Below are 23,680 nucleotides of genomic sequence, written 5' to 3'. Positions count from 1 at the left end.
CGTGCCATCAGGGCGGACTTCCCGGTTAATGAGGCACTGGGGAGGCTGACTCTTAGGGCATGGAACCAGGGCTCCTTCTTTGCTCGCTCGGCCCGGGCAATGGCCCTTACCTGAATGGAGGCGGAGGCCACCTGGCCGGCTTGGTCAAAGTCCAGGGAGAGGATCTGGGAGAATCGGGTGGCGCTGCCGTTCATGACAGTAGGGCTGTTCCCAAAGGCTTCCAGGAGGGTGTACAGAGCCTGCCACTTCTCCACTGCAAGCACAGCCCGGGGGGACATCAGGAAAACCAGGGACAGCTCACCCTCAAGCCAGGGGCTCCGGGATGCCCCAGACAACAACTGCCCAGGGACTGGGGTAAGTGAGTTGGGGGGATAAGGAACCCGGGGATAAAAGAGCCGGCATCTAGGAGGGTCCTTCTCCTTTCCCACAGCCCTGCCCCACCTGTCTGTTTTTCCCGCTGCCCATGCCTCACCAGAAAACACCTTGCTCCCGCTGGTGCCGGCAATGGTGGCCAGGTACTGCACCAGATGCTGGAAGCTGGTGGTCTTGCCGCTGCCGCTGCTGCCCAGGAGGACAATGGACTGGTCCTGGCGGCTCATCAGCATCGCCCTATATGCAGTTTGGGCCACGGCGTAGATGTGGGGCGCCATGTCCTCCCGCCGACACCCCTTGAACATGTGCATCACCTTGAACAGGAAGGGCACAACGTGAGGGTGGGGGCTTTTAGAGCTGGGCCCACCTGGCCTCACCGCTAGGGTTTGCATCTCTCTGTACTGCCATTCCACGGATGCCCAGGCATCTTGAGGGCAAGGCCATGCATGGAAAGCAGATATCCACCAACTCTATTAACGACTGCAGGATATATCCTTCTGTCCTCCACCCTCTGACTCCTCTTCCCAAGGTCAACTATGAGAGCGGGCAGGAAGCCAGTGGACACCAAAGAGGAAGAGTAGAAAGCCAGAACTGGTAGGGTGCGGGCGGGCGGGTCCATAGGAAGGCACACCTTCTCTGAATACACTGCAGGGGCCCCTCGGGGGCTGAGGACCAGCAAGCTAGGGCCAGCATAGGTGTGTAGCAGGCTAGCCCCATAGCGCTGGCGCAGCGTGTGCAGGACGCTAGACTCGTTGAGGTACACCAGTGAGGCTAGATCTTCTAGACGGTCGCAGGAGGGAGCATTCGCCTGGGAAGACAGACAGTGGAGACTCAGATCCCATCTCTGTCACGGCGACAGGCTTGCCCTGCCTGGGTCCTCCCTTGCCAGCGGCTTCCTTCCAACCTTCTCTATATCGTCTTCATCCACATCCAGGATGGCTCCATCATGGTCTAGCTTCACACGCACCTTCCCCTCAGGTAGGCTGAGCTCCTCCGACTTGAGCTGGCTGGCTGCAGAGCAGGGACAGTTGGACTTGGGCCTGGGAAAGCCTGCTGTCCTCCTTAGACCTCCTTGGTCCTGCCTTCCTCCCCGCTGGCTCGCCAGCCTCTCCTTGCTCGCTCCAGCCCTTACCGGAAGTAGAGGCATTCCCCATACCAGGCCTGAGCCACCTCTTAGCATCTATGCCCAACCCCCCAGAGACTCACCTAAGGAGAATCCATCCTTATGGACCAGCCACACCTTCTCCGTCTCATACCAGGCCTCTTCGGCTGCAATCTGCTCTTCCGTCTTGGCCTATCAGAGGGAGGGGAGGAATAAACAGACATTGCATTAAAATAGAGAGAGACAAAGACAGCAGAAATGAGGAGAGAAGGGAGGAGAGGGCTGAGCCACGGGGCAAGTGGGAAAGCCAGGCGGGAGCCACAGGACACAGGGCCTGGGGTTGGGAGTGAGAGGTCAGGAAAGGAGGATAGGGCACCGGGAGTGCTGAGGACAGAGACAGGAGATTAGGGATTATACCAACTGTGAGGGTCCATGGAGCACCGTGGCTGAGAGAACTGGCCCCAGAAAAGCAAGTCACCAGGCTCGTCCTCCAGCGGCTCTATCCCTTCCTCCCTGGGAGCCTTGAGATCTGCACCCTGACTCAAGCCCTGAACTCCGGGCCATGGTCATGGGTTCTTTTATAACAAAAGAAAGGCCTCTTCCTCTAAGGTGGGAAGAGCCATTTCCTACATCCTAGGATTCTGCCTTATGGAATGATAAGAGGCCCTGGGCTCTAGCCTGAAGATGCTCTATGTGGGCAAGAGGATAATGCCCTTCTCCTCCAAGTTACAGTCTACAAAGGCCTCTACTTGGAAAATGGTAGCTGCACAAACCTAGTAGGCATATTAATGCCACATGAGGGCACAGGGCTGCATGGGCATGGAGACAGCACTGATTTATCAAACACAGGGAGCGTGGAAAGGGTAGGAAAGGTCCCCGGAGATCACCAATCAAAATAAGCATGTATAAGCCTATAAGTCGGAGCGGGGCTATCAGATCTGACGCCCTCTGATAAGAACACTTGAGCTAGGAGACAGAGGCACCAGAGGAACTGGTTATCAGGGGGTTATCAGGCCCCTTGGCAGCATGTGGGCAAAATGCCAGCCAAGTGATGGCATCTTGAGGGAGGCTGGCCACCCCAGCAGACCAGCCCTCAGGCTTGCACCAGCTCCAACACTGTCCCCAGCTGGCACCCCTTCCCCCAGATGTTTGCCCCAGGTGTGCCCATTCTCATGAGAGCCAAAACTGAGGCAGAGACACCACCCTGTGGAACTGAACCCTGGGTGAGAGGTCAGAAAATGGCAAGAACAGGTAAGCAGGGTACTGTATAGTCTTCAGCACATTTTTAGGTTTGAAAAGGAGGGAGATCAGCAGACTGATCATAAAGCTGTCAACGTTTTGATTTGTCAAAGTGAGAAAAAATTTTAAAATACTGGATTTTTATTTTTTAATATTTGAAGGACTGAGCTGGGAGTGTTGGCTCACACCTTTGATCCCAGCACTCAGGAGGCAGAGGCAGGCGGATCTCTGAGTTCAAGGCCAGCCTGGTCTACATAGTAAGTTCCAGAACAGCAAGGACTACATAGAGAAATTCTCTGTCTCAAAAATAAATCACCAGTATTTTTTTTTTTTTTCAGATCACTTGAACCAGCTGAAACTTCTCTCTTGAGTGAGCACATTCTATGGCCAGGTGTTCAAGTGATGTCAAGGGTCATGGCCTGCCACTAGCTTCGTCAGAGATCATCTGAGAACAAATTTCTCATGCTGACCATGAGGTGGAGACAGAGACCATCTCATCTTCAGACTGGGGCTAAGGGGAGGAGGAAGGGTCTTCTGGGTTTTTCCTTATCCAGAGTGACCTGGACTCCAGTGGCTGAGAATCTCATGAGGCAAAGCTGGGGCCGTGATGCTCCCCGACAGCCACAGCTGCACCATCTCAGCTCCCCTGGGCCCCCTACTAGAGTGGGAACCTAGAGGGAAAGAGGCCTTACGCTCCAGCAGGAGGCCCGAGCACAGACGCCAGCCCAGGTGTAAGGTGGGGGTGGTGGGTTGTCACCGGAGAAAGCAGAGAGCTCCTGGGTGGGGCAGGAGCACCCTACCTGGCTGTGGGCAGGAGAGGCGGCCTCAGGGTCCAGCTACCAGCAGCAAGCAAAGAGAGAGAGAGAGAAAAAGGTGAAGACAGGTGGAGACCACTGCAGGTCCCCAAGAGACACCCCTGGACTGGTGAGCCAGCACTCTGCTCAAGACACAGCGTGGAGGTCAAGAGTACTTGCCCGGGACTAGGGCGCTGGCTAGGCAAGAGGCCAGACCACAGCAGGGTGGTTGGAGGTCCTTGTGATCATCAGACCTTACAGAGAAAGGCTCTTATGGGTCACTCCTCGTGGCACATAGGCATCTGTCACTCCGCCTCTAGTCAGTGTCTCCTGGACTGGCTATTCAGCCCACCCTGAATTAATCTCCCTCTTCCACGCCCTTGGCAGGCTAAGCCATCTTACAACACTGAAGGCCTGGGCCCCCTGGAATCCTCCTGATTTTTTTCCCAGGGCACCAGCTTCCTTATGGCTACCAGGCACCAAGAGAAGGTGGTCCCTCTTCTCTAAACACATGCCCGGGGGGTGTCTCTCCCCACGCTAAGGGCGACATTTCAGAGATAACACAAGGGCACCTACAGCCTAAATCGAAGACGCCTTCCTCAAGCCCCTGTGGCACAATGTTCTACTCCTGGGCAGGTACACCAACCACATGGCAAGCAGAGGCATAACTCCACCCACCAACCTTAGGGCTACCTGTCAACTGCCCAGCCCTCGAGCCAGCCTTGACCTCTACATTACAGTCATGTTACTTAAAGCCCTCAAAAGCCTTTCTGGGAGAAATGGGAGCCAGGCAAGCTCTGGATGTTGCCTGTCAGAAATGAGAAGAGTTAATATCCCCACATGGGTCAAGACACTAGACACCAAAATGGGAAACACTGACTCTGCCTTGTCACATACCAGGTCCAAACACCAATGAGTGCCCTCAAAGTGGGAGAGCTGGGCTAGAGAAGGGGACTAGGTCCCCAGCTGTGAAGGGCCCCTCCACGGTCACAGCCCTGGGCTGTCTGGAGTATCAATACTCTATAGAGTTCAGCTTTCCAGAGCCATTGTGAGGTTTCATGGACAGCCACAGAGTTCCCCTCTATCATCACACACACACACACACACACACACACACACACACACACACACACGAGAGAGAGGGGGCATTACAGAAGCTGTGAAGATCCTCTCAAGTCGCTCATGTGCCTCCTCTGCGGGACTCAGCCGGACCTCGGGGTCAGCTCCTGTCTAAAGGTTAAACCACTATTAGTTCTGGCCCAGGGGACAGCAGGAGGCACCACATGCCAAGCTCTCAGCCCAGGGAGCCACCGAGACGCAATGCAGAGCGGAGCAGCATCCGGGAGACAAGCTGAGTGCTAACTTGAGTTGTGGAACTATACGAAACAAAAAAAGGAAGAGGTAGACGCCTGTGAGGGCTGGGGTTTCATCTTCCTACTTCCCTAACCATTGTGAGCTCCAAATGACCTGCTACCCCCCATTCACTCCTGTCCCAGAATGTACAAGAGATGAACTCCAGGTCAAGACATGTTTCAGCGCCCGACTCCACCCTCATGCACGGAGAAGATACAGAGAGCTGGAGGGAGAGGCACCAGCCCTGGACAGGCACATGATACTCCCTGGCTACTTATAGGTTCCCGAGGGACTGAAGTTCAGCTTCTACGCTGATCATCAGACCAGAAAGCCCCTGCCAACTCTTCCCTAGGGGCCAGGAACACACTGCCCTGACAGAGCATGCCAGGAGGATGGGGAAGGGCGGCAGCTGGCTTTCCTCTACATCCTGCAATACCCAGGAAGAATGGGGGCAAGGCCACTTCCGGGAAAGATGGCTACCAAGAGGAAGCACCCAGTGAGTGCCTCAAGGTCCCTCAGGCTGCCTCCTGGCATCCACCTCATTCCTCTCCTTCTAGCTACAAGAAACTTAAGAAAGCTCAGGGAAGCAGGATGGAAGTTAATGTCTATCCCTCAACACATAGCCTGTGAGACCTCAGCAGGGCCCACAAGGTGGAGGAGCTTGAAAAGAACTGTCTCTAATTCAAGACCAGCTAAGGGGCCATCACCTGTGAAGATGTGGCAGTACAGAGACAGAGGGGTTCATTCTGCCTAACTGACACTCAGGTACGGGGCTTCCCAAGAGTCCTGCGGCCAGAGTGGGTACTCTGGCCAGGCCTGAAGAAAGCAGCGATGGCATTAAGAAATGTCATCAGTATCACTGCCTGTCCTACCGTTTGTGGGTGACTGTGCCAGGGAGCAATAACCTGTGCCACATGTAATCAGCACAGCCACCCTCCAAAGCAAGTATTACACCTTGTCTGTAATTCAAAAATCCAAAGAGCTCCCCAAACAAAAGATTTTTCTTAATTATTTTGGTGGCAAAACTGTTGATCTTTGAACCTTTGGTACTGAGAACACTCATGGGTTTGCTTTGGCAAGAATCACGAGTTTGTTTGCAGATGGCTGCATGTATGTATACCATAAAACATTCCAAAATATAAAAACGACTCATTCCCAGTACTTAAGACTTCACAGAAGGGACTAAGGACCCACATTACAACTCCCCACTTGACAGACAGACTCTCAGCAGTGGACCTTCCTGAAGTCTCACAGGAGTGTGGCTGTGGTTATGAGCCTGGGCCACCTGACTTAAGAACACTGTTTCTACCTTGCCCTCATCTGCTGAGAAGCCGATCTTGAGCTTTGGATATGGTGCCTCAAGCTGGCTTTGGATAGCTAGAGACCAGGTCTTGACTCTCACAGAAGGGCCTGCAGCATGCGGGTTAGCGGTTCTCATCTCTCAGCACCCGGCCAGAGCCCAGGTCATCATTCATTCTAGCATAGGGTTAATGAAAATCATGCAGCCCTTGCCATGGGTGGGCACGTAACCCTGGACCAGCCTGCATCACGCGGAGGCTCCTTCGGGCTTAAGGAAGCCACCATGAGGGTGCTCAGCCCTCAAGCAAGCGTGGTGAGGGACATGGGTGGTTAGTGGCACACTCGGGTACCTCCTGCCGCACACCCGAGGCTGGTGACTTGGCCTGCTGCTCTCCAGAGACGTTTGGCTTCGGGCCAGCCGAATTTGGATTAGCCAGCTCTTGTGCCGGGGCTGGGGAGCACTGCTTATTTGGGGTTTCAGGCTTGGCTGGGGATCCTGCTTTCTTCGGGGCATCCACGGTGTCTGGGGAGCCTGGTTTTCCAGAGGAGCCTGGCTCCTGGCTGGGGGCCTTCTCTCCTCTTCCAGGAGGCTGCTTGCTGCGGGCCTTGTGGTCCTTGCCTCGGCCCCGAGACATCAGACTGCGCAGGCCCACAGAGAGCTCATCCTTGACTGCCTCCTTCTTCGCTTCAGGCTTTGGTGGAGCCGGAGGAGGAGGAGGCGGTGGGGGTGGGGGCTTGGGACTAGAGGCTGCCTTTTCTCCCTTCTTGCCTCGAGGTGGGTGCTCAGGGGACTTGGCTCCTCGGCCTGGGGGCTCTTTAGCATTCCCAGGCTCCTCACCAGGCAGTACCTTGCTTACCACCTTCCTCACGGCATTCGCTACCCGCTTCCGGGACAGTCCTTGGGCCTCTTCATTTGGGCCTTCGGCTGAGGCAGCCCCCAGGCCATTCATAGTGAGCGTGGGTTCAGGGCTCTTTGCTCTCTGGGCAGCCTCTGAGGGAACCGGGCTGGCGGCGGGCTGAGGACTTGTAGGTGGACCACGGCTCTCTTTAGTGCTGCCCTCTAGCTACAGTCACATAAATACAGGTAGACGTGAGTCGCGAACCCACGTCCCTACCCATCTCGTGCACACAGGAGACAAGGGGGTGCAGTCTCAGGCCCCAAGACCGATCTTCCATTCACCCACGGGACAACACACAGATCCTTGCGCCCCTCACACACAGTGCTCCTCTCTCCACCCTCTAGAGTCTAGACACGTAGATAGAACAACCGCATTGAAAAGCGTGCCTTCTCTTTCTCACAAACCATCCCACCCCCACCCCCAGAAGGTGTGAAGGGAACTGGAGACACCAACACAAAGGGCCCCAAAGCCCCCATGAGCACTCTAGAATTGCTGTCTTTTTTCAGGGTCACAGCCGACACTCAGCTGAGGAGGTCAAGAAGGCAGCTCCCAGCAGCAGTCTTAGGCCTGTATCTCCACGGGGCTTCCTGCCTTGGTCACTCTGCCTTCCTTCAGTTCCCTGGGCCATCAGACCCACAGCCTGACCACCCTGTGTGGGATGACGGGAGGAAGGGGAGGCAACTCAGGCCCACAGAGGGTTAAGTATCCCAGTGGCCACAGCTGCACTCCCTGGGGAGCAGGGTCCCGGCTCAGCTGGGTGGCCACTCAGCCTCTGGGCACCCAGGAGTCGCTTGGTGTATGCTGGCATTCTCCATCTAGAGAACCCACCTCCTCCCCGACACTCTGCCAGGAACTGTCCGAGGCGGCCACTAGGAAGGCCACGCTGGCTAATGGCAGGGCAGAGTTTCCTGCAAAGCTAGCCACACTGCCTGGGAGAATTCGGGTCATTTCGGGGGCTGACCAGTGATGTGCTATTCACTGACTTGTAGCTCAGTCCTCCATCCCCTGAGCAATGTGATTGTAGATCACACCGCTGTGAAGGTCTAGCTGCCACGCCTGTGTACAGGCTCACAGATGATAGACCTGCCACATGCCCAGGGCACCTCACCTCCTGAGCGTGGCTAAGCCGAGGGCCTTAGTCCAGGTCTCTGCTCTAGGGAGGTTCTGCTGCAGGGGTGAAGAGGGAGGGCTGGACGGTGGCTCTTCTGAAGCTTCTCAGGCCAAGAGTATTCAGTGGCATGCCAGGGTACTGTGGAACTGGCCATAGCGCCAACTGCCAGCTCTTTCTTTCTCTCTTCTGATTTCTGGCTCCCCTCCCCCACGGGTGAAGAGGACGACATAATGGTAATTGCTAACACATACATAGTGCTTTGCCTGCTAGACTCTCCTAAGTACGTGTTATTTTTGAAGAAAGAAAGAAAGGAAGGAAGGAAGGAAGGAAGGAAGGAAGGAAGGAAGAAGGAAAAGAAAGAAAGAGAAAGAAAGAAAGAAAGGAAGAAGAAAGGAAGAAAAGAAAGAAAGAAAGAAAGAAAGAAAGAAAGAAAGAAAGAAAGAAAAAGAAAGAACCTCTCTCACATATCTCAAACACATCCTTTTGAAACCACAGGTTAGCTCTGGCCCTCCAGGATTGTTTACAGGTCCAAAGGAAGTCACATGCCTGGCTAGTCAACTCATCCAAGGAAGTAGGGGCAGCTAGGACAGCTACCATTTGGGGTAAGGAAGCATGGTTTCGTGCATGTTTGCCTGCCCTGGCAACAACTACATCCTCTCTTGGACACACATCTGGCCCACTGCTCAGATGTCTTCCCTCTCACCCTGGAAAAGTCCAGCTGTATTCGGGGTCTCTGCCCCAAGGTAGCAGGGGGCTGGGGACATTGGGCAGCCGTGGGCAGCCTCCAGGTTGTGCACAGAGCAGCTGAGGGGGTGGGGTGGGGTGGGGTGGACGCGGCAGCAGCAGCTGCAGTGAATCCCTCGGTGCCCTTGTCCTGGGCCACCCAGCGCAGTGAAGAGTCCCAACAGCTGAGCTCTTATTTGGTCGGTGCTCGCTGACCTGAGAGTTTACCCACCTGAGCACCGCTGCCCCAAAGGGTCTGAGAAACGGCCTGAAGGTAGGCAACTAAAGGGGGCTGAGGGGAGATGGGGGGGCCCCAAAGCACCTTGGCTTACCCCCACTTAATACACCAGAAGTACAGCCACACACACTACACTTTCCACCATTACTGACATTCCCTTTAACCACATCAGCAACACTGGAAGTGATGGCCAATCCACCAGACACATGTGCACACACACACACTTGTGTACACATGCACACATTGCATACACATGTACGTGCCGGCCCCCCCCCCATCTCAGGGAAGCACTTACGGCCCCTTCCTCTTTGCCAGGAGGGCCAGGTTTTGGCAGAGTTTTGTCCTCCTCTTTAACCTGAGGGAGCAGACAGAGAAGTCACTGGCAGGTCCAAGCTGGGAGACCTGCCACCAGCATGAAAAGATCTAGGGGTCTTTCTCTCCCCGAGAACCAGAGCAGTGCTGGGTGTGGGGGGCTGAGGAAGGCATCTCTTTACCTGCGATTGGCAACCGTCCAGAGACAGTGTTTTAAGAACTAAGAGTCTCCATGGAAGTAAACCCCAAGGATGCTGGGGGGCTCAGTAGCCAGCCCTCCGGGGCTGTCAGAAGTCCACATCATGGCCTCAGGGTCACAAAATTGCCAGCCATGGAGATGGGGGAAGGAACCCCAAGGTAAGGTAAGGTGTGGAGGAGAGAGATGCCGCTGACTGGGGTGTGGGTTTGGGCCAGAGCAGGAGCTCGTAGCCTGAGACAGACAGGAGGGGCAGAGTCGGGGGAAACAGCAGGCGCCGAGCTGTGTGGGGAAAGGACTGATGATGCTGATGCTGTGAAGGTTCTTCCAGTTCAGAGACTGCCTGGGAAGGAACTCCAAGGGGGTAGGCCCCCAGGTCAGAAAGCCTGCTCTTCTAGGACCTCTCAGCATCTCTCCCTCCTAAAGCCCAGGCAGGCCCAGGAGATTTAATGGGTCTTCCTTCCCTAGGCAGCTCTGTCCCTAAGCCCACAGTACCCCCAGCGCGCCTTGCTTTCCCTGCACAGTAGGGGAGATAGGGGCCCAGGAAGAAGCCCGATCTCTAACGGAAGATATTCTTAGCAACACCCAGAATCAATTATCCAATAGCAAAGTGATGCTGTCCATTTTCAACCAGGATCTGTGGTCAATTTTGAGCTCCAATTAGCAGTGCCTGGACACTGTCCAGCAGGATGACCACTGCAGTATTGAAGCTGCATCTTGTCCACGAAGCATATTCAGTGGGTCCAGGGTTCAGTTAGTTCTCACAGACATGGACAGAGGGAAGATGGCAAATACTCACAGAGAAAACCTTTCTACTTCAGGAACTGGGGTCTGTGCGGAGAAGGGGAAGCGAAGGGCTGGATAGAGGATATATGCAGGCTGGCTAGGTCTGCACATGCTGCCCTCCTCACCAAGGGCCATCACCCCTCCCCACAGGGATCACACCATGCATTAGCCCCTAGGCACACAGGTTAGAGGATAGCAGTGTCCCCAAACCACACAGACACTTTCAATAGTGCACACAGTGTTGTTAGCTTGGCTTCAGATATGGCCCAGATTCTAAGTTCACTCTGAAACCCTCACCAGCTCCAAATCTGTCCTTTCTCCAGCAGCTTCTGTTTGGGGTCCCAAACGGCTGTCCAAGGTGAGGCATTGGGAACACTGGTTGCCCCCCAAAGTGTCTGAGACACTGGGATCAGGTCTGAGCTCAGCTCTGGATTTAGCCTCGGGCTGACTCACGCCCCCTTCCCCTCCCTAAAGGTTCTGGCTGCTGTAGGTCATTGTCCAGCCAGAGACTGTGCATACGCACAAAGGCATGCCCAAGTCTGCCACAGCCTGGATTGCTCTCTGGACCCAGATGCCAACTGGCCTGATGCCCTCACTCTCAGCTCCTTTCTTCTTCTGCCCACCTCAGCCCCCAGACTCGGGGAATCTGAGCTCCAAAGGCATCAGGGCTGAGCCTTTCCCAGAACCCCGCAGTCCCAGGGCTGAGTCTGAGCCGCAGGTTGTAGAAGGGTGTGGGGCGGTGAACTCGGAGGGCACCAGTGGTACAAAAGGCAGCTCAGCTTATTAGTTCAGATGGAGCTTAGGAAAGTGACTCAGCACAGAAGCGCATCACGGCAGGAAGGGCTCCCCAAAGCCACCAGTGACTCTCTGCACCCCCAAACGCACACACATGCTCCAATCCCTCTCTAGCTTCACCATGCCAAGCACATAAGAGAACCAAGATTTTGAAATCCAACTTCCCTTTTGTTCCCAGAAGGCAAATCGTGATGAGAAGGCCATAGTGCTGAAGGTGGCCTGCACCCTGAGTCGGAGAAGAAACAGGGGCAGGGCCTCTCAGGGACTCCGTGTCGTCCTAAAGGCCAGGACCCGCTGGGACAACTGCTGTGGGTAACAGGAGGAAAGGAAGACAGACGGGAGGCGTGACTCGGGTCACATTCCTCAGAGAGAGGAATAAACTGTTGACGAAAACATAAGCAAGGTGGACATAGAATAGAGAACTTCTGGGAAGCTGTGCGTCCTCCAATAACCCACTTCACCCCTCTGGGCCTGCCTGGGGCTAGCCTGGTCTAGATAGCGGATAAAGTCACTTCCAGATCCAGCACTGTAGGAGTCAGCGAGAGCCCTCAAGTCTTTGATTCTCCAGGAGGCAGACATCTCTCCCCTTCCCCTGCAGCTCAAGCCGCCTCCCAGGAACGAGAGGTCTGTAGATGGCAAAGCTTTCCCATCTGCTGGTCCTCCTGACCCTCAACGCCAGAGTCTGCCCTTGCCCAGGGAAGGCTTCACCAAAGAGTCACTTCGACTCTATGGAACTGGAGATCTGATTTGTTCCCATAGCTGACTGTGATAAATAAATAGTTAGAAATTAGTTTTGTTTTGAAATGCTAGGGATGGAACCTACGGCCTCACACGTACTAGGCAGGGGCTCCACCTGTGAGCTATGCCCTAGCCCTCAATTATTATTATTATTATTATCTCCACCTGTGAGCTATGCCCTAGCCCTCAATTATTATTATTATTATTGTTGTTGTTGTTGTTGTTGTTATTATTTGTGGCAGGGCTTCAAGACAGGGTTTCTCTGTGTAGCCCTGGCTGTCCTGGAACTCACTATGTAGACCAGGCTAGCCTGAACTCAGAGATCCACCTGCCTCTGCTTCCCAAGTGCTGGGATTAAAGGTGTGCACCACCACCGCCCAGCTCCCTCCACTATTTTAATTGGCTCTGATGACTTCTTACTATCCAGTTAATATGCTACCAGCTTTAAATTTACTTAATTAACTCATTTTCTCTTTGAACTCAGGTCCAAGTTTCCCTATTGTCTAGGGAGGTCCCATCTGACCCAGAAGGACACTGGCCTCTAGACATCTGGTTCATTCCTCTGCTCCAGCTGCTTCAGGGAGCAGTACTCTGACAGCACGTGAGGACCTCCCCAGAGGAAGTCGCCTCTGTGCCTTGGGAAAGAACTGCCTGAATCTCTCCTGTCCCTTACAGCCGCCTGGGCCCAGGAGCAGGCTATCTTTATCCAACACAGAAAGAGCTGGTGGCAGTGCCTCTGACGGTCACCCCAGATGGAAAAACCTGTTTCTCCTGGAACTAGGGTCTTGCTGTGGAGCAAGGCTTCCCAGAACAAAGGACTCTTGCTCCTGACACACTTCTGCTCTAGTAATTCCAGCCCTTTCTTTCTTTCTTTTTTTTTTTTTTTTTTTCCGAGACAGGGTTTCTCTGTGTAGCTTTGCGCCTTTCCTGGAACTCACTTTGTAGACCAGGCTGGCCTCGAACTCACAGAGATCCGCCTGCCTCTGTCTCCCGAGTGCTGGGATTAAAGGCGTGCGCCACCACTGCCTGGCAATTCCAGCCATTTCTAACATTAACTACTGAATGTGGAATGCCTACATTGAGATGGACCCTACACAAGGTATTCAACATACATTTCCTCCTTTATCCATCCACGCATTCTTTCTTTCATCCATCCATTCATTCTTTTACGTATGTGTGGGTGTGGGTGTCCTCACCCATGCAGAAAAGTATGGAGGCCAGAGGTTAACATCACAATGTCTTTCTCAATCATGTCCTCACCTTATTCTTTTAATTTTATTACCTTAATTTCTATATGTGTACATGTGAGAGTGTGTGCACACATGCATGCTCCGTGGTGTGTGTGTGTGATCACTGGACCACTGGCAGAATCATTTCTCTCCTTCAACCACATGGGTCCTGACAACTGAGTTTCTGAACCGTAAAAGGGAGACTCCAGTATGTCCCCATCACCTTCTGAGGCCCTGGCCACCTCTCTCTGTGTGTCATTTCTGACCTCTTCCCTTGGAAGGAAAGGAAACCACCACCTCTGAGCATTCTCCAGAGTCAGGCCCAGGATCAGGCACTGCAGACCTCACTCTCCCCGTAGCAACCCACTTTTCAGAGAAGCAAAGGGGGAGGGTTGCTGAGAGGTTCCCAGCTAGGAAGAGGCAGGGCTGGCATTCACAGCCAGGAGAGGTCTTGGTAGCGAAGTCATTCTCTGTCTGGGGTTTCCCCCTAGCCAGGACTCTTGCCCATCACATCACTAGGCGCTTACAAGTGTTTGTCACATGACAATACTGGAAACAGGGGTGGGGGGCAGAGTTCCCATTTGGTCTCTCCCACATATACACTACAGAGAATTAGGCTTGTCCATCCTGATTCTCAGAGATGTGACTCAAACAAGAGAGGTGTAATCTCCAAACGTAGCAACAGTGAAAAGATAGCAAACTCCATGCCATGGGAGCCAGATAGGGGAGGCAAGGGCTTGCTGGAAATGCATCATCCTCTGGTCTAGGCAGCCCACCCACAGGAATGTATGCCCAATGAGCTGACTTCAAGACACAAAGAGGACAAGAAAACCCACAAGCTCATGCTAGCATTTTTTCATAGATGCACTCTACGTAACAACTGCAAACTGCAAACAGTCCAAAGGACTAGAATCAGAGACAGTTAGGTAAACAATGGCTTCAGCCCAACACATGGCTGTGCTGCCATTGAAGCCGACAAAGATGTGGACAATAAAACCATATGGAAAATTCCACACAAAATGACATCAATCAAAAAGAACTAGAACATAAATAGCATGCAAATGGTGATCATAATAATTTTGGAAATGGTGTGGAGTAGACACAGTAGACACACTTGCTATTTATTTTGTGTGCGTTTGTCACTTACTGCTTGTTTTTATTGTCAAGACGGCTAAATAGTCAATAAACAAAGAAAAAGAAAAGGAGATAATGGCTAGAAGCATTTGTTTTCACAGAGGAGAAATCTGCTGAGGGACTGTCTCTACCCACAGACCCAAAGGCGCCTGTCACTCAGGGAGACGAGGTTGGTTTTACAGTCCCCAGTGCCAGCAACCACCACCCTCCCTTAGCTACCACAGTCCACTATGTTAAGAAAAGGGGAGCCTGGGCTGGAGAGACGGCTCAGCGGTTAGGAGCACTGGCTGCTCTTCCAGAAGATCTGGGTACAATTCCCAGCACCTACATGGCAGCTCATAACCGTCTGTAACTCCAGTTCCAGAGGATCTGGCTCCCTCACACAGACATACGTGTAGGCAAAATAGAAATAATATAGGTGCACACACATAAAAATAAATAAATCTTTAAAAAAGAAAGAAGGAGAGAAAGGAAGGAAGGAAAAAAGAAAGAAAAGAAAAAGAAGAAAGAAAGAAAGAAAAAGAAAGAAAAGGAAAGGAAAGAAAAGGGAGCTCAAAGACTTCAAGATTAAGGTTAGGGATTTAGCTCAGTGGTAGAGCGCTTGCCTAGCAAGCACAAGGCCCTGGGTTCGATCCTCAGCTAAAAAAGAAAAAAAAAAAGACTTCAAGAATAATCCTATCCACTGGGCAGTCCCTCAGGCCAGGAATGCCTAGCCACATGGATATGGTAAGGCCTACGTGTCTGAGGCAGCCATCTAAGCCCAAGAGCAGTAACTTCAAGAGAGAGACTGTGTCTAGGAGGAACCAGAACGTCATCAATAGCTAGTAAGTTCCCAGCCTGCCCCCGTGACAACACTGGCAATGCTCTTCCTTCTCATTCTGAGGACAAGGAAGCCCAGAACCGCCTCTTCTCTCCTCATCCCCATTCTGAGGCACAAAAGGCAGCTCTCGGGAGACTCTGTCCTTGACAGTCTCAAGCTGGCAGCCACCTATCTAAGGAACAAGGGTTTTTGAAAAGAACGAGGAGAAGGGGAGAAATAATAACAGCAGCAGCAGTGACTTCTCTCGCAGTGCTGGGGAATCAACCCCGGGCTTCACACATGCTCAGCAAGCAGTCTGCTGCTGAGCAACACATCCAGCCCCAACAGCACGTCTGTATTGAGCATCTTCTTGGCGCTGGGCACTGTGCTCAGCCCCTAACAAGCACTGTCCCATTTGATGCTCACGACATCCCTTTGAAGCAGACACCAGCGTGAGTTTCCCTTTACAAATGAGCAAAAGGAGCCCCAGAAGACCATGTGACTTTCCCTCGCCTCTTGACAGCAAGTGGCAGATTGGGGAGCCACACTCCAATCTGTCTTCTATCAAGCCTTTAGGGCTTACTTGAAGGGAAAGTGGTCAGCCCTCCCAGTACCTCCTGGTCACCCACACCGTGGGCCGTCCACATCAGTAGCAACAGCTTGGGTAGAAAGCGGTGGTCTCCATGCAAGACCTGGCTCTCCACTCCTGACCTGAACACACTCTTCAAAGAGCTGCTCTAAAGGACAGCAGTTCAGGGAAGGGCCTGAAGGCCACACTGCCAGCCGGAGGAAGAGGAGCGGGCCCTCAGGGCCAGCCTCTAGCCAGAGCCCTCCCCCACTGCAGGGCGGAACAGAAAGCAGCAGAACCCCGGGCCACTGCCCATCAGCCCGGAGGAAGCAGGTGCATGGGATGGCTTCCTGCTGCCGCTGCGGTTGCAAAAGGGCCAGGGCTTCCTCCGACAGGCAGACAGGCCTGCTGGAGGCCTCCCCTCCCTGAGGACACTCAAGGCTCCTCTGCAGGGCACTGTGCCATCTGCTAGCATCATTTCCCATGGCCCTGAATCGGTGACAGTCAAGGTACTGGTGTCCTGGGTACGCAGGACGGGGTGGGGAGTAGGCCAGAGCAGGAAGCAGCCCGCTCACAGAGCAAAGAGCTCTCTCCGGCACCACCCTGCTCTGCCCACACACACCTCCACAATGGTGCCAGTTTGGCAGCTGGGACAGGGCAATTCCTTGGGCACAGAGAGATACAAATGCTATGGGCATATCTCAGGCTTCTGATACACCTCCGCACCAGGCCAGCCCACACTCTGCCAACTGCTGACTCAATTGAAAACCTTACCCTTAGTGGCTGGGGGAGTAGAGGGGAGGACAGGATGGCCTGGGAGGCAGCTATGTATCTCCTCACTTGCTTTTTTAAGGAACTTACTTCTCTGGAATGATCTCTGCTAAAAAAGAGCCATGGGGGGGAGGGGGATGGCTCAGTAGGTAGAGACACTTGTTGCCAACCAGGTCTGAGGACCTGTGTTTGGTCCCTAGAATTCATATGGTGGAAGTACAAAACTAACTCACACAAGTTGTCTTCTGACCTCCACACACATGCCAAGGCATGTACATGTGTGCTCATGCGTGCGTACACACACACACACACACACACACACACACACACACACACACACGCACGCACGCACACTCACGCAGGCACACACACAAAGATTAAAAGTTTTCTTTAAATTAAAATAAAAAGAGGCTCATAGACAGGGCATCCTGAGATGCTACATTGTGTCCCTTCTAAGTAATGCTGGGCACGGAATAGAAGAGCCCTGCTGGGTTCTTCCTGAAGACAATAAGAAGATTCCAGCCAACTTCGAGGACCATCCCCTGTTAAGCCCTATTTCCCTGTCTAGTCCTGTCTAGAGAAGGGGCCACAATACCAGCCCAAAGCAGGACCAACATCTCCAAAGAGATGCTTGGGTTCCTGGGCTTTGGAAGAAATAAAAGCCTCCATAGCAATCTTACTGTGGGAAAGGCGTGCCTCATCCTGTGGTGTGGGGAGGCAGCCCCAGGAAACTGAGGTTTAGAAGATGACTCCCACCAATGCTCCCCAAATCATGAGTCAGGCCTAATATGTGCCTTGTCTCTTAGAGGTTTTGAGGCAGCTGGAGCTGTGCACTGCCCTTTCAACCAAGTAACTGAGAGAGGAGCCCCAAGGCGCCACCACCCCTTCCTCTCCACCTACTTCTGCCACATCTGGGGAAATAACAGGACACCTTCCTTTCTTAAATGAGAAAACATCATGGGGAGCCTGGGGCATTTCCGGGGTTGGGGGTCAGAAGGACACTCACCCGCATGGCCTGGCCTGAGCAGCCCAGAGCAAGGAGTCTCCTCTCTGCTGCTCCCGTTAGCAGCTCAAAATAGCACAGGCTGCAGCCCCGCCCCTGGTCCCCTCCCTCTCCCAGGCCCCTCCCGCTGCAGCTGCCCAACCCTGCCAGAGCTGTGGAGACAGCAGAGGCTGGAGGACAGCGGGTACCAGGTATGCCCACGGCCAGAGAGCAATGGGGTCTGGGTGGAGGGGAAGGGAGGCTATTCAAATAAGGGCATGGGTCGGGACAGACAGTGTCCTGGGGTCAGGGACAGGAGAGAGGAAGGGTGGCACTTTCCTTCTGACACACACTCAGGCTCCTGGACAGCTGAACTGATATGGCCCCTAAAAATAGCAGAGGAATTTGAGACCTGCAGCCCCCGGCCCCTCGGGCCAAGATTGAGGCTAGCACATGCACGCTCGCATACACACACACACACACACCAGCAGGCATACACTCAATCACAGCACGGTGTACTTGAGAGCACGTCAATCCTACGCCTAACTCTGCCATCTAATTACTGTATGGAGATCCTAATACTGCAACCACTATGACATACAAGGTCGGTGCACACTAGGCCCAGGCAGCAGTCACGCAGCAGTCCTGAAGGTCCAGAAAGCGCAGAGACCCGCAAGATCAGGCTGGGTCCCTTCTGCTACCGCCTCATAACAGATGCACAGAGACACGCAGGGAATCAATTGCTCTCCCTCTGTCTACATTTCCCTCTCCCACACACCAACCAGCTGCTGCACAGGCAGAGGAAAGTGAGGTGGGTGGGGAGGGAGGGGTGGGTCTTAGCCCTGCAAACAGAGGAAACTGGGGGTGTCTGGCCAATGATCAATGGTTGTCAGTGAAGAGCTTGTGTTCCTTGTGAGAAATCCTGGCCTGGTTCTAAGTAACACTACCAAATATACCCATCAGAACTATAGATAGGCTGAGATGGGCGCTAGGAGAAAGAAGTCAATAAGCAAAAAGACAGGACCTGCCAAGTGTCTATAGAGAAAAGGAAATAGTCATTGCTTCCTTCTTCCTCTCCAGGGAGGGAGGGATTGGAAAAACCCAAGCTTGTCACCCACGGCAGCAGTGGTCCTGCATCTAGGACGTTCTCCAGGAACAAACTGATAAGCACTGCCCAAAAGGACCAAATCCAGCTCTCCTTTCTACACAACACTGTGCAAGTCACCTAGTCTTACCATGCCACACACATGCACATACATACACCGGCTATCAGGAACAAGCTTGAGCCTCTGCTTGCCAGGGAAGTACAGCATCTTCCTAGGGAGGTCCTCTGGTCCTCCTGAGGCAGTGCAGTGTCCAAGGTCCTGCATCCCCACAGTGGTGTTCACTGAAGCCCCTGAAAGACTTTAGGATATGATACCTCGATCTCCCCGTTTCCCTCTCAGTTTCTGATTTAATTGGTCTGGGAAGGAGCCCTGGGCACTGGAATTTTTAAACCTTCCAGGTGATCCTTTGGGTGTTCTTTTGTTTTGTTTTGCTTTTAATGTGTATGGGTGTTTTGTCTGCATTTCTGTCTGTGCACCACATGAGTGCGTGGTGCCCAAGGAAGTGAGAAGCAGACATCAGATCTCCCAGAACTGGAGTTGCAGATGGTTGTGAGCCACCATGTGAGCGCTAGGAACCTTACCCAGGTTCTGTGCAAGAAAAACAAAGGCTCTTAACCATTAAGCCCTCTCTCCAGTGCTGGTTTTAGCTTTTTGTGAGAAGTCTCACTTTACAGCCCAGGCTGACTTGGAACTCATTATGTGTAGCCCAGGTCACTTCAAACTCTCAGTTAATTGCTGTGGGATGTCTTTCTGTATGCTGTGAATATGTGTTGCTCTGATTGGTTGATAAATAAAGCTGCATTGGCCTATGGCAGGGCAGGATGGAGCCAGGCAGGAAAATCCAAGAGAGACAGTGGGAGGAGAAACGAGAGTCGGGGGAGACACCAGCTGCCGCCCAAGGAGCAGCAAGATGCCAGCAGGTCAGCAGTGCCATGGCCACAGGGCAACTTATAGATGAACAGAAATGGATTAAGTCATAAGAACTAGCAAGCAAGAAGCTTGAGCCACAGGCCATCCAGTTTGTAATCAATATAAGCCTCTGTGTGTTTACTTGGGTCTGAGCGGCTGTGGGACAGGACAGGACACAGGAAAACTTCTGTAGCATGAATCTTAAAAGTTATTAATAAAATAAAATCCGAGGCCAGTTATTGGGGTCAATGCTGGTAGATCAGAGAACCAGAACAAGCCACAGCTACCTCACCTCGCTGGATCCTCAGCTGGTCCTGTCTCCTCAGACTGGAGGCCTCTGAGTCCTCATCCAGAATGGGTCTCAGCTGAACTGCTGCTCAAAAGCCTGAATGCTTAACCAGCCAAATGCTTAACCAGCCAAATGCCTTTAGTTTCTGGTTCTCATGCCTTATATACCTTTCTGCTTTCTACCACCACTCCCTGGGATTAAAAGCTCACTTTCTGGGATTAAAGGTGTGATGAGTCACTATGCCTGTCTGTATCCTTGAACACATGGATTTCTGTCTCTGGAATGCTAGGATTAAAGGCATGTGCTACCACTGCCTATCCTCTATGTTTAATATTGTGGCTGTTCTGTCTCTGACCCCAGATAAGTTTATTAGGGTACACAATATTTTGGGGAACACAATACCACCACAAACTTCCAACTACATTTTGGTACCCAGTTAATCATCTTGCCTCAGCCTCCCAAGAGCTGGAATTACAGGCATGAACCACCATGCTTAGTGTTTTGTTTTTGAGGAATCTGGCTAAGTAGCCCAGACTGGCTTTGAACTTAAGATCCTCCTGTCTTAGGCTCTCAAAACTGGGATTACAGTGTGTGCCCCAAGCTAGGCTCCTGGTGATTCTGGCTTAAGCCAAGGCCAAGAATTGAGGCAGGCATAAAGCCTAGCACTCATGTGCCCCAACTGCAGGCTGGATGGCTGGCTGGATGGGTGGATGGATGGGTAGGCTGGGTTGGTGGATGGGTTATGTAGCCAAATTCCCCATTATCTCTACAATGGAAATTATGCTTATACTATTTCCCAGCCAACAAGAGGCAACTACAGAATAGATAGAAAAGAGTTCTCCAAGTGTGGTCCTCAGATCAGCAGCATCCACACCAACTGGAAACTGGTTAGAGACGCTAAAGCCTCACTCCAGCCTCCTGAATCCAGAACGCTATGTGGGGCCCAGAATTTGTGGCTCCAGCCAAGCCTCTAGTAGTTCCGATGCCCATTGAAACCTGAGAACTACTGCTTGAAAGGAATTATTCACAGTATAACATGGTTAGAGACAACACCTTCAAAGCCAGACTTCCTAGTTCGATCTTGGTTCTTTTTTTTTTTTTTTTTTTTTTTTTTGAGCTGAGGATCCAACCCAGGGCCTCGTGTTTGCTAGGTAAGCGCTCTACCACTGAGCTAAATCCCCAACCCCGGTTCTTTCACATAGTAACTATACACAGCGAACATTCTACCATTCAATTTTCTTCACCTGTCAAATAGGGGAAATAATAGTAGCTATGGCACAGAGTTAGCACAGGATAAAAGATTTAGTGCATACAAAGTTCTAAAACACTAAGATGTCACGTTAAGAGCACGACTGTTCTCCAGTCTGAGCAATCCAGCAACCACATGTGGCTCCCCACGTAATGAATCTGGCCTCCTGGCCTGCAGCATACATGGTAAATAAAAAAAATCAAAAAAAAAAAAAAGTTCTAAAAACACTGTCCAGTTCTGGGGGGGCATGTTTGAGCTCCTGGGTTCCATGCCCAGCACTTGGGGGAGGGCATCGCACACAAAATGTACATAACAGCTGAGACATCTCAATGAGTCAAAACACTTGCTGTGTGAGCGTGAGGACCTGAGTCCAAACCCCTGGAACCCACACTAAAACCCAACAACAGGGGCTGGAGAAGAAGCTCTGAAGTGAAGAAGGAACATGGCCTGCTCTTCCAGAGGACCGGACCAGAGTTTGGTTCTCAGAACCCAAGTCATCACAGCTGCCTGTAACTCCAGCTCCAGGGGATCCAACGTCCTCTTCTGGCCTCCACAGGTGCTCTCACACATGTGGCACATACACAGACACACCCACACGTACATGGGCACACATGAGAGGACTGCACATATATGCACATGCTCACACATGCCTGGGTTTTAGTCCTGTAATTCCTGGGCCTCTGCTCATGCATATGTGCAGGTATCACACAACACACAAATTAAATACATAATTTTCTATTAAAAAAAAGGAAGCCAGCTGGGGGGAGGGCATGTCTTTAATCCCAGCACACAGGAAGAAAGATAGATAGGTAAGCCTCACAAGTCTCTGTGAGTTCAAGACCAGCTCTAGTAGTATTAAGTAAGAACTCCTGTGAGTTCAAGACTAGTCTGGTCTATGTAGTGATTTCCAGGACAGCCAGGGCTACATAACAGAGACACCCTATCTCAAAAAAACAAAAACAAAACAAAGAGATTGAAGAGGACACCCAATGTCCACCTCTGGCCTCCATATATAAACCAAAGGAAAAAAGATAAAGGGAAAAAAAAAGAAGTAAATATTGTTATCTTAAAGGGGGTGGAGAGAGCTGGAGAGATGGCTGGGGGTTAAGAGCATGCACTCTTGCAAAGGACCTCAGGTTCAGTGCCCACATGATGGCTCATAACCATTTGTAATTCCAGTTGCAGAGGATCCAACACTCTCTTCCAACCTCCAAGAGAATCAAGCATGTATGTATGATACACATATATTTATACACAAAATGTACACAAAACATTTATACACATAAAAGAATAGTTAATAATCTCGGTGTGGTGGTGCATGCCTTTAATTTCAGCACTCTAGAGGCAAAGAAGATGGATCTCTGTGAATTCAAAGGTAACCTAAGTAGTATACATAGTGCGTTTCAGGAGCTACACAGTGAGACTCTTTCTAAAATACATACATACATACATACATACATAGTAATAAATATAAAACAATTTTTTTTTTTTTTGGTTTTTCAAGACAGGGTTTCTCTGTGTAGTTTTGTGCTTGTCCTGGATCTCACTCTGTAGCCCAGGCAGGCCTCGAACTCACAGAGATCCGCCTGCCTCTTCCTCCTGAGTGCTGGGATTAAAGGCGTGCGCCACTACTGCCCGGCTAAAACAAATTTTTTAAAAAGATTTATTTATTTATTTATTTATTTATTTATTTATTTATTTATTTCTTATTTACTTACTTATTTTTTTTTTTTTTTTTTTTTTTTATTTTTTTTTATTTATTTATTTATTATGTATACAGTGTTCAGTCTGCATGTATGCCAGATCTCATTACAGATGGTTGTGAGCTACCATGTGGTTGCTGGGAATTGAACCTAGGTCCTCTGGAAGAACAGTCAGTGCTCTTAACCATGGGCTGAGCCATTTCTCCAGCCCATAAAACAAATTTTTAAGTGAAGAAGGAGAAACGGCTTAGTCAGTAGAGGGCTTGTTGTATTAGCGTGAAGACCTAAGTTGGATCCTCAGCATTCATGGAAAGACTCAGCCACAGGAGCTGGAGGGACAGCTCTGGAGTTAAGAGTCCTCTTTCAGAGGATCTGGGTTCGATTCCCAGTACCCACATGGTGGCTCACAACTGTCTGCAACTCCAGTTCCAGGGGACCCGACACCCTCTTCTGGCTACGACATGTTTCAAAATATCCATCACATTAAAAAACAGAATCTGTCTACAAAGCAAGTTCCAGAGTAGCCAGAACTGTTACATGGAGAAACATTGTCTTGAAAACAAAAAACGACAACAAATCAAGCACAACAGCACATGCCTTTAATCTCAGCACCGGGAGGGTGGAGACAGGAGGATCCCCAGGACTTGCAGGTCAGTTAAGTCTAGCTGAATTGGTAAGCTCCAGGTTCAATGAGAGCTATGTCTCAAAGATGAAGTGGACAGCAATAATGACACCCAACATTGATCTCGGCCTCCATGTAAACACACACACACACACACACACACACACACACACACACACACACAGAACCTATACATCACTGTGAGGTTTCTAAAATGAAATTCTGTATACATGGCGGGGGATGTAGCTAAGTGACAGAGCGCTTGCCTGGCACCTGCAAGGCCCTGAGTTGAATGCCCAGCACTGGGGGAAAATGTTCTCTGGTATATTAGCTTTCCAGTAAACTTTATCCTCATATGCTGA

General features: G+C 51.6%; 1 protein-coding gene across 22 annotated transcripts in view; it reads right to left on the bottom strand.

Annotated features, from left to right (window-relative positions):
- Positions 1-23,680, bottom strand: part of Myo18a (myosin XVIIIA) — a 106,627-nt gene that overhangs the window by 46,627 nt on the left and 36,320 nt on the right. For 7 of the 22 annotated variants that reach the window (XM_037200995.1, XM_028866831.1, XM_037200996.1 and 4 more), the window contains 6 exons: positions 3,514-3,549; positions 1,579-1,666; positions 1,277-1,383; positions 1,004-1,180; positions 473-686; positions 111-253 (listed from right to left, as the gene is read on the bottom strand). In XM_037200995.1, the coding sequence (XP_037056890.1) occupies positions 111-253; positions 473-686; positions 1,004-1,180; positions 1,277-1,383; positions 1,579-1,666; positions 3,514-3,549 (765 nt within the window). Of the gene's footprint in view, positions 1-110; positions 254-472; positions 687-1,003; positions 1,181-1,276; positions 1,384-1,578; positions 1,667-3,405; positions 3,550-4,659; positions 4,738-6,509; positions 7,224-9,425; positions 9,486-10,721; positions 10,891-11,384; positions 11,526-17,464; positions 17,542-23,680 lie in introns of those variants that run through there. The other 15 variants (XM_028866830.1, XM_037200994.1, XM_037200998.1 and 12 more) reach the window with 6 other exon arrangements.

This window comes from Peromyscus leucopus, chromosome 8b (assembly GCF_004664715.2).
Source record: "Peromyscus leucopus breed LL Stock chromosome 8b, UCI_PerLeu_2.1, whole genome shotgun sequence".
NCBI lineage: Eukaryota > Metazoa > Chordata > Mammalia > Rodentia > Cricetidae > Peromyscus > Peromyscus leucopus.
Note: the sequence above shows the minus strand (reverse complement) of the source record. Positions and strands in the feature narration are given on the sequence as shown.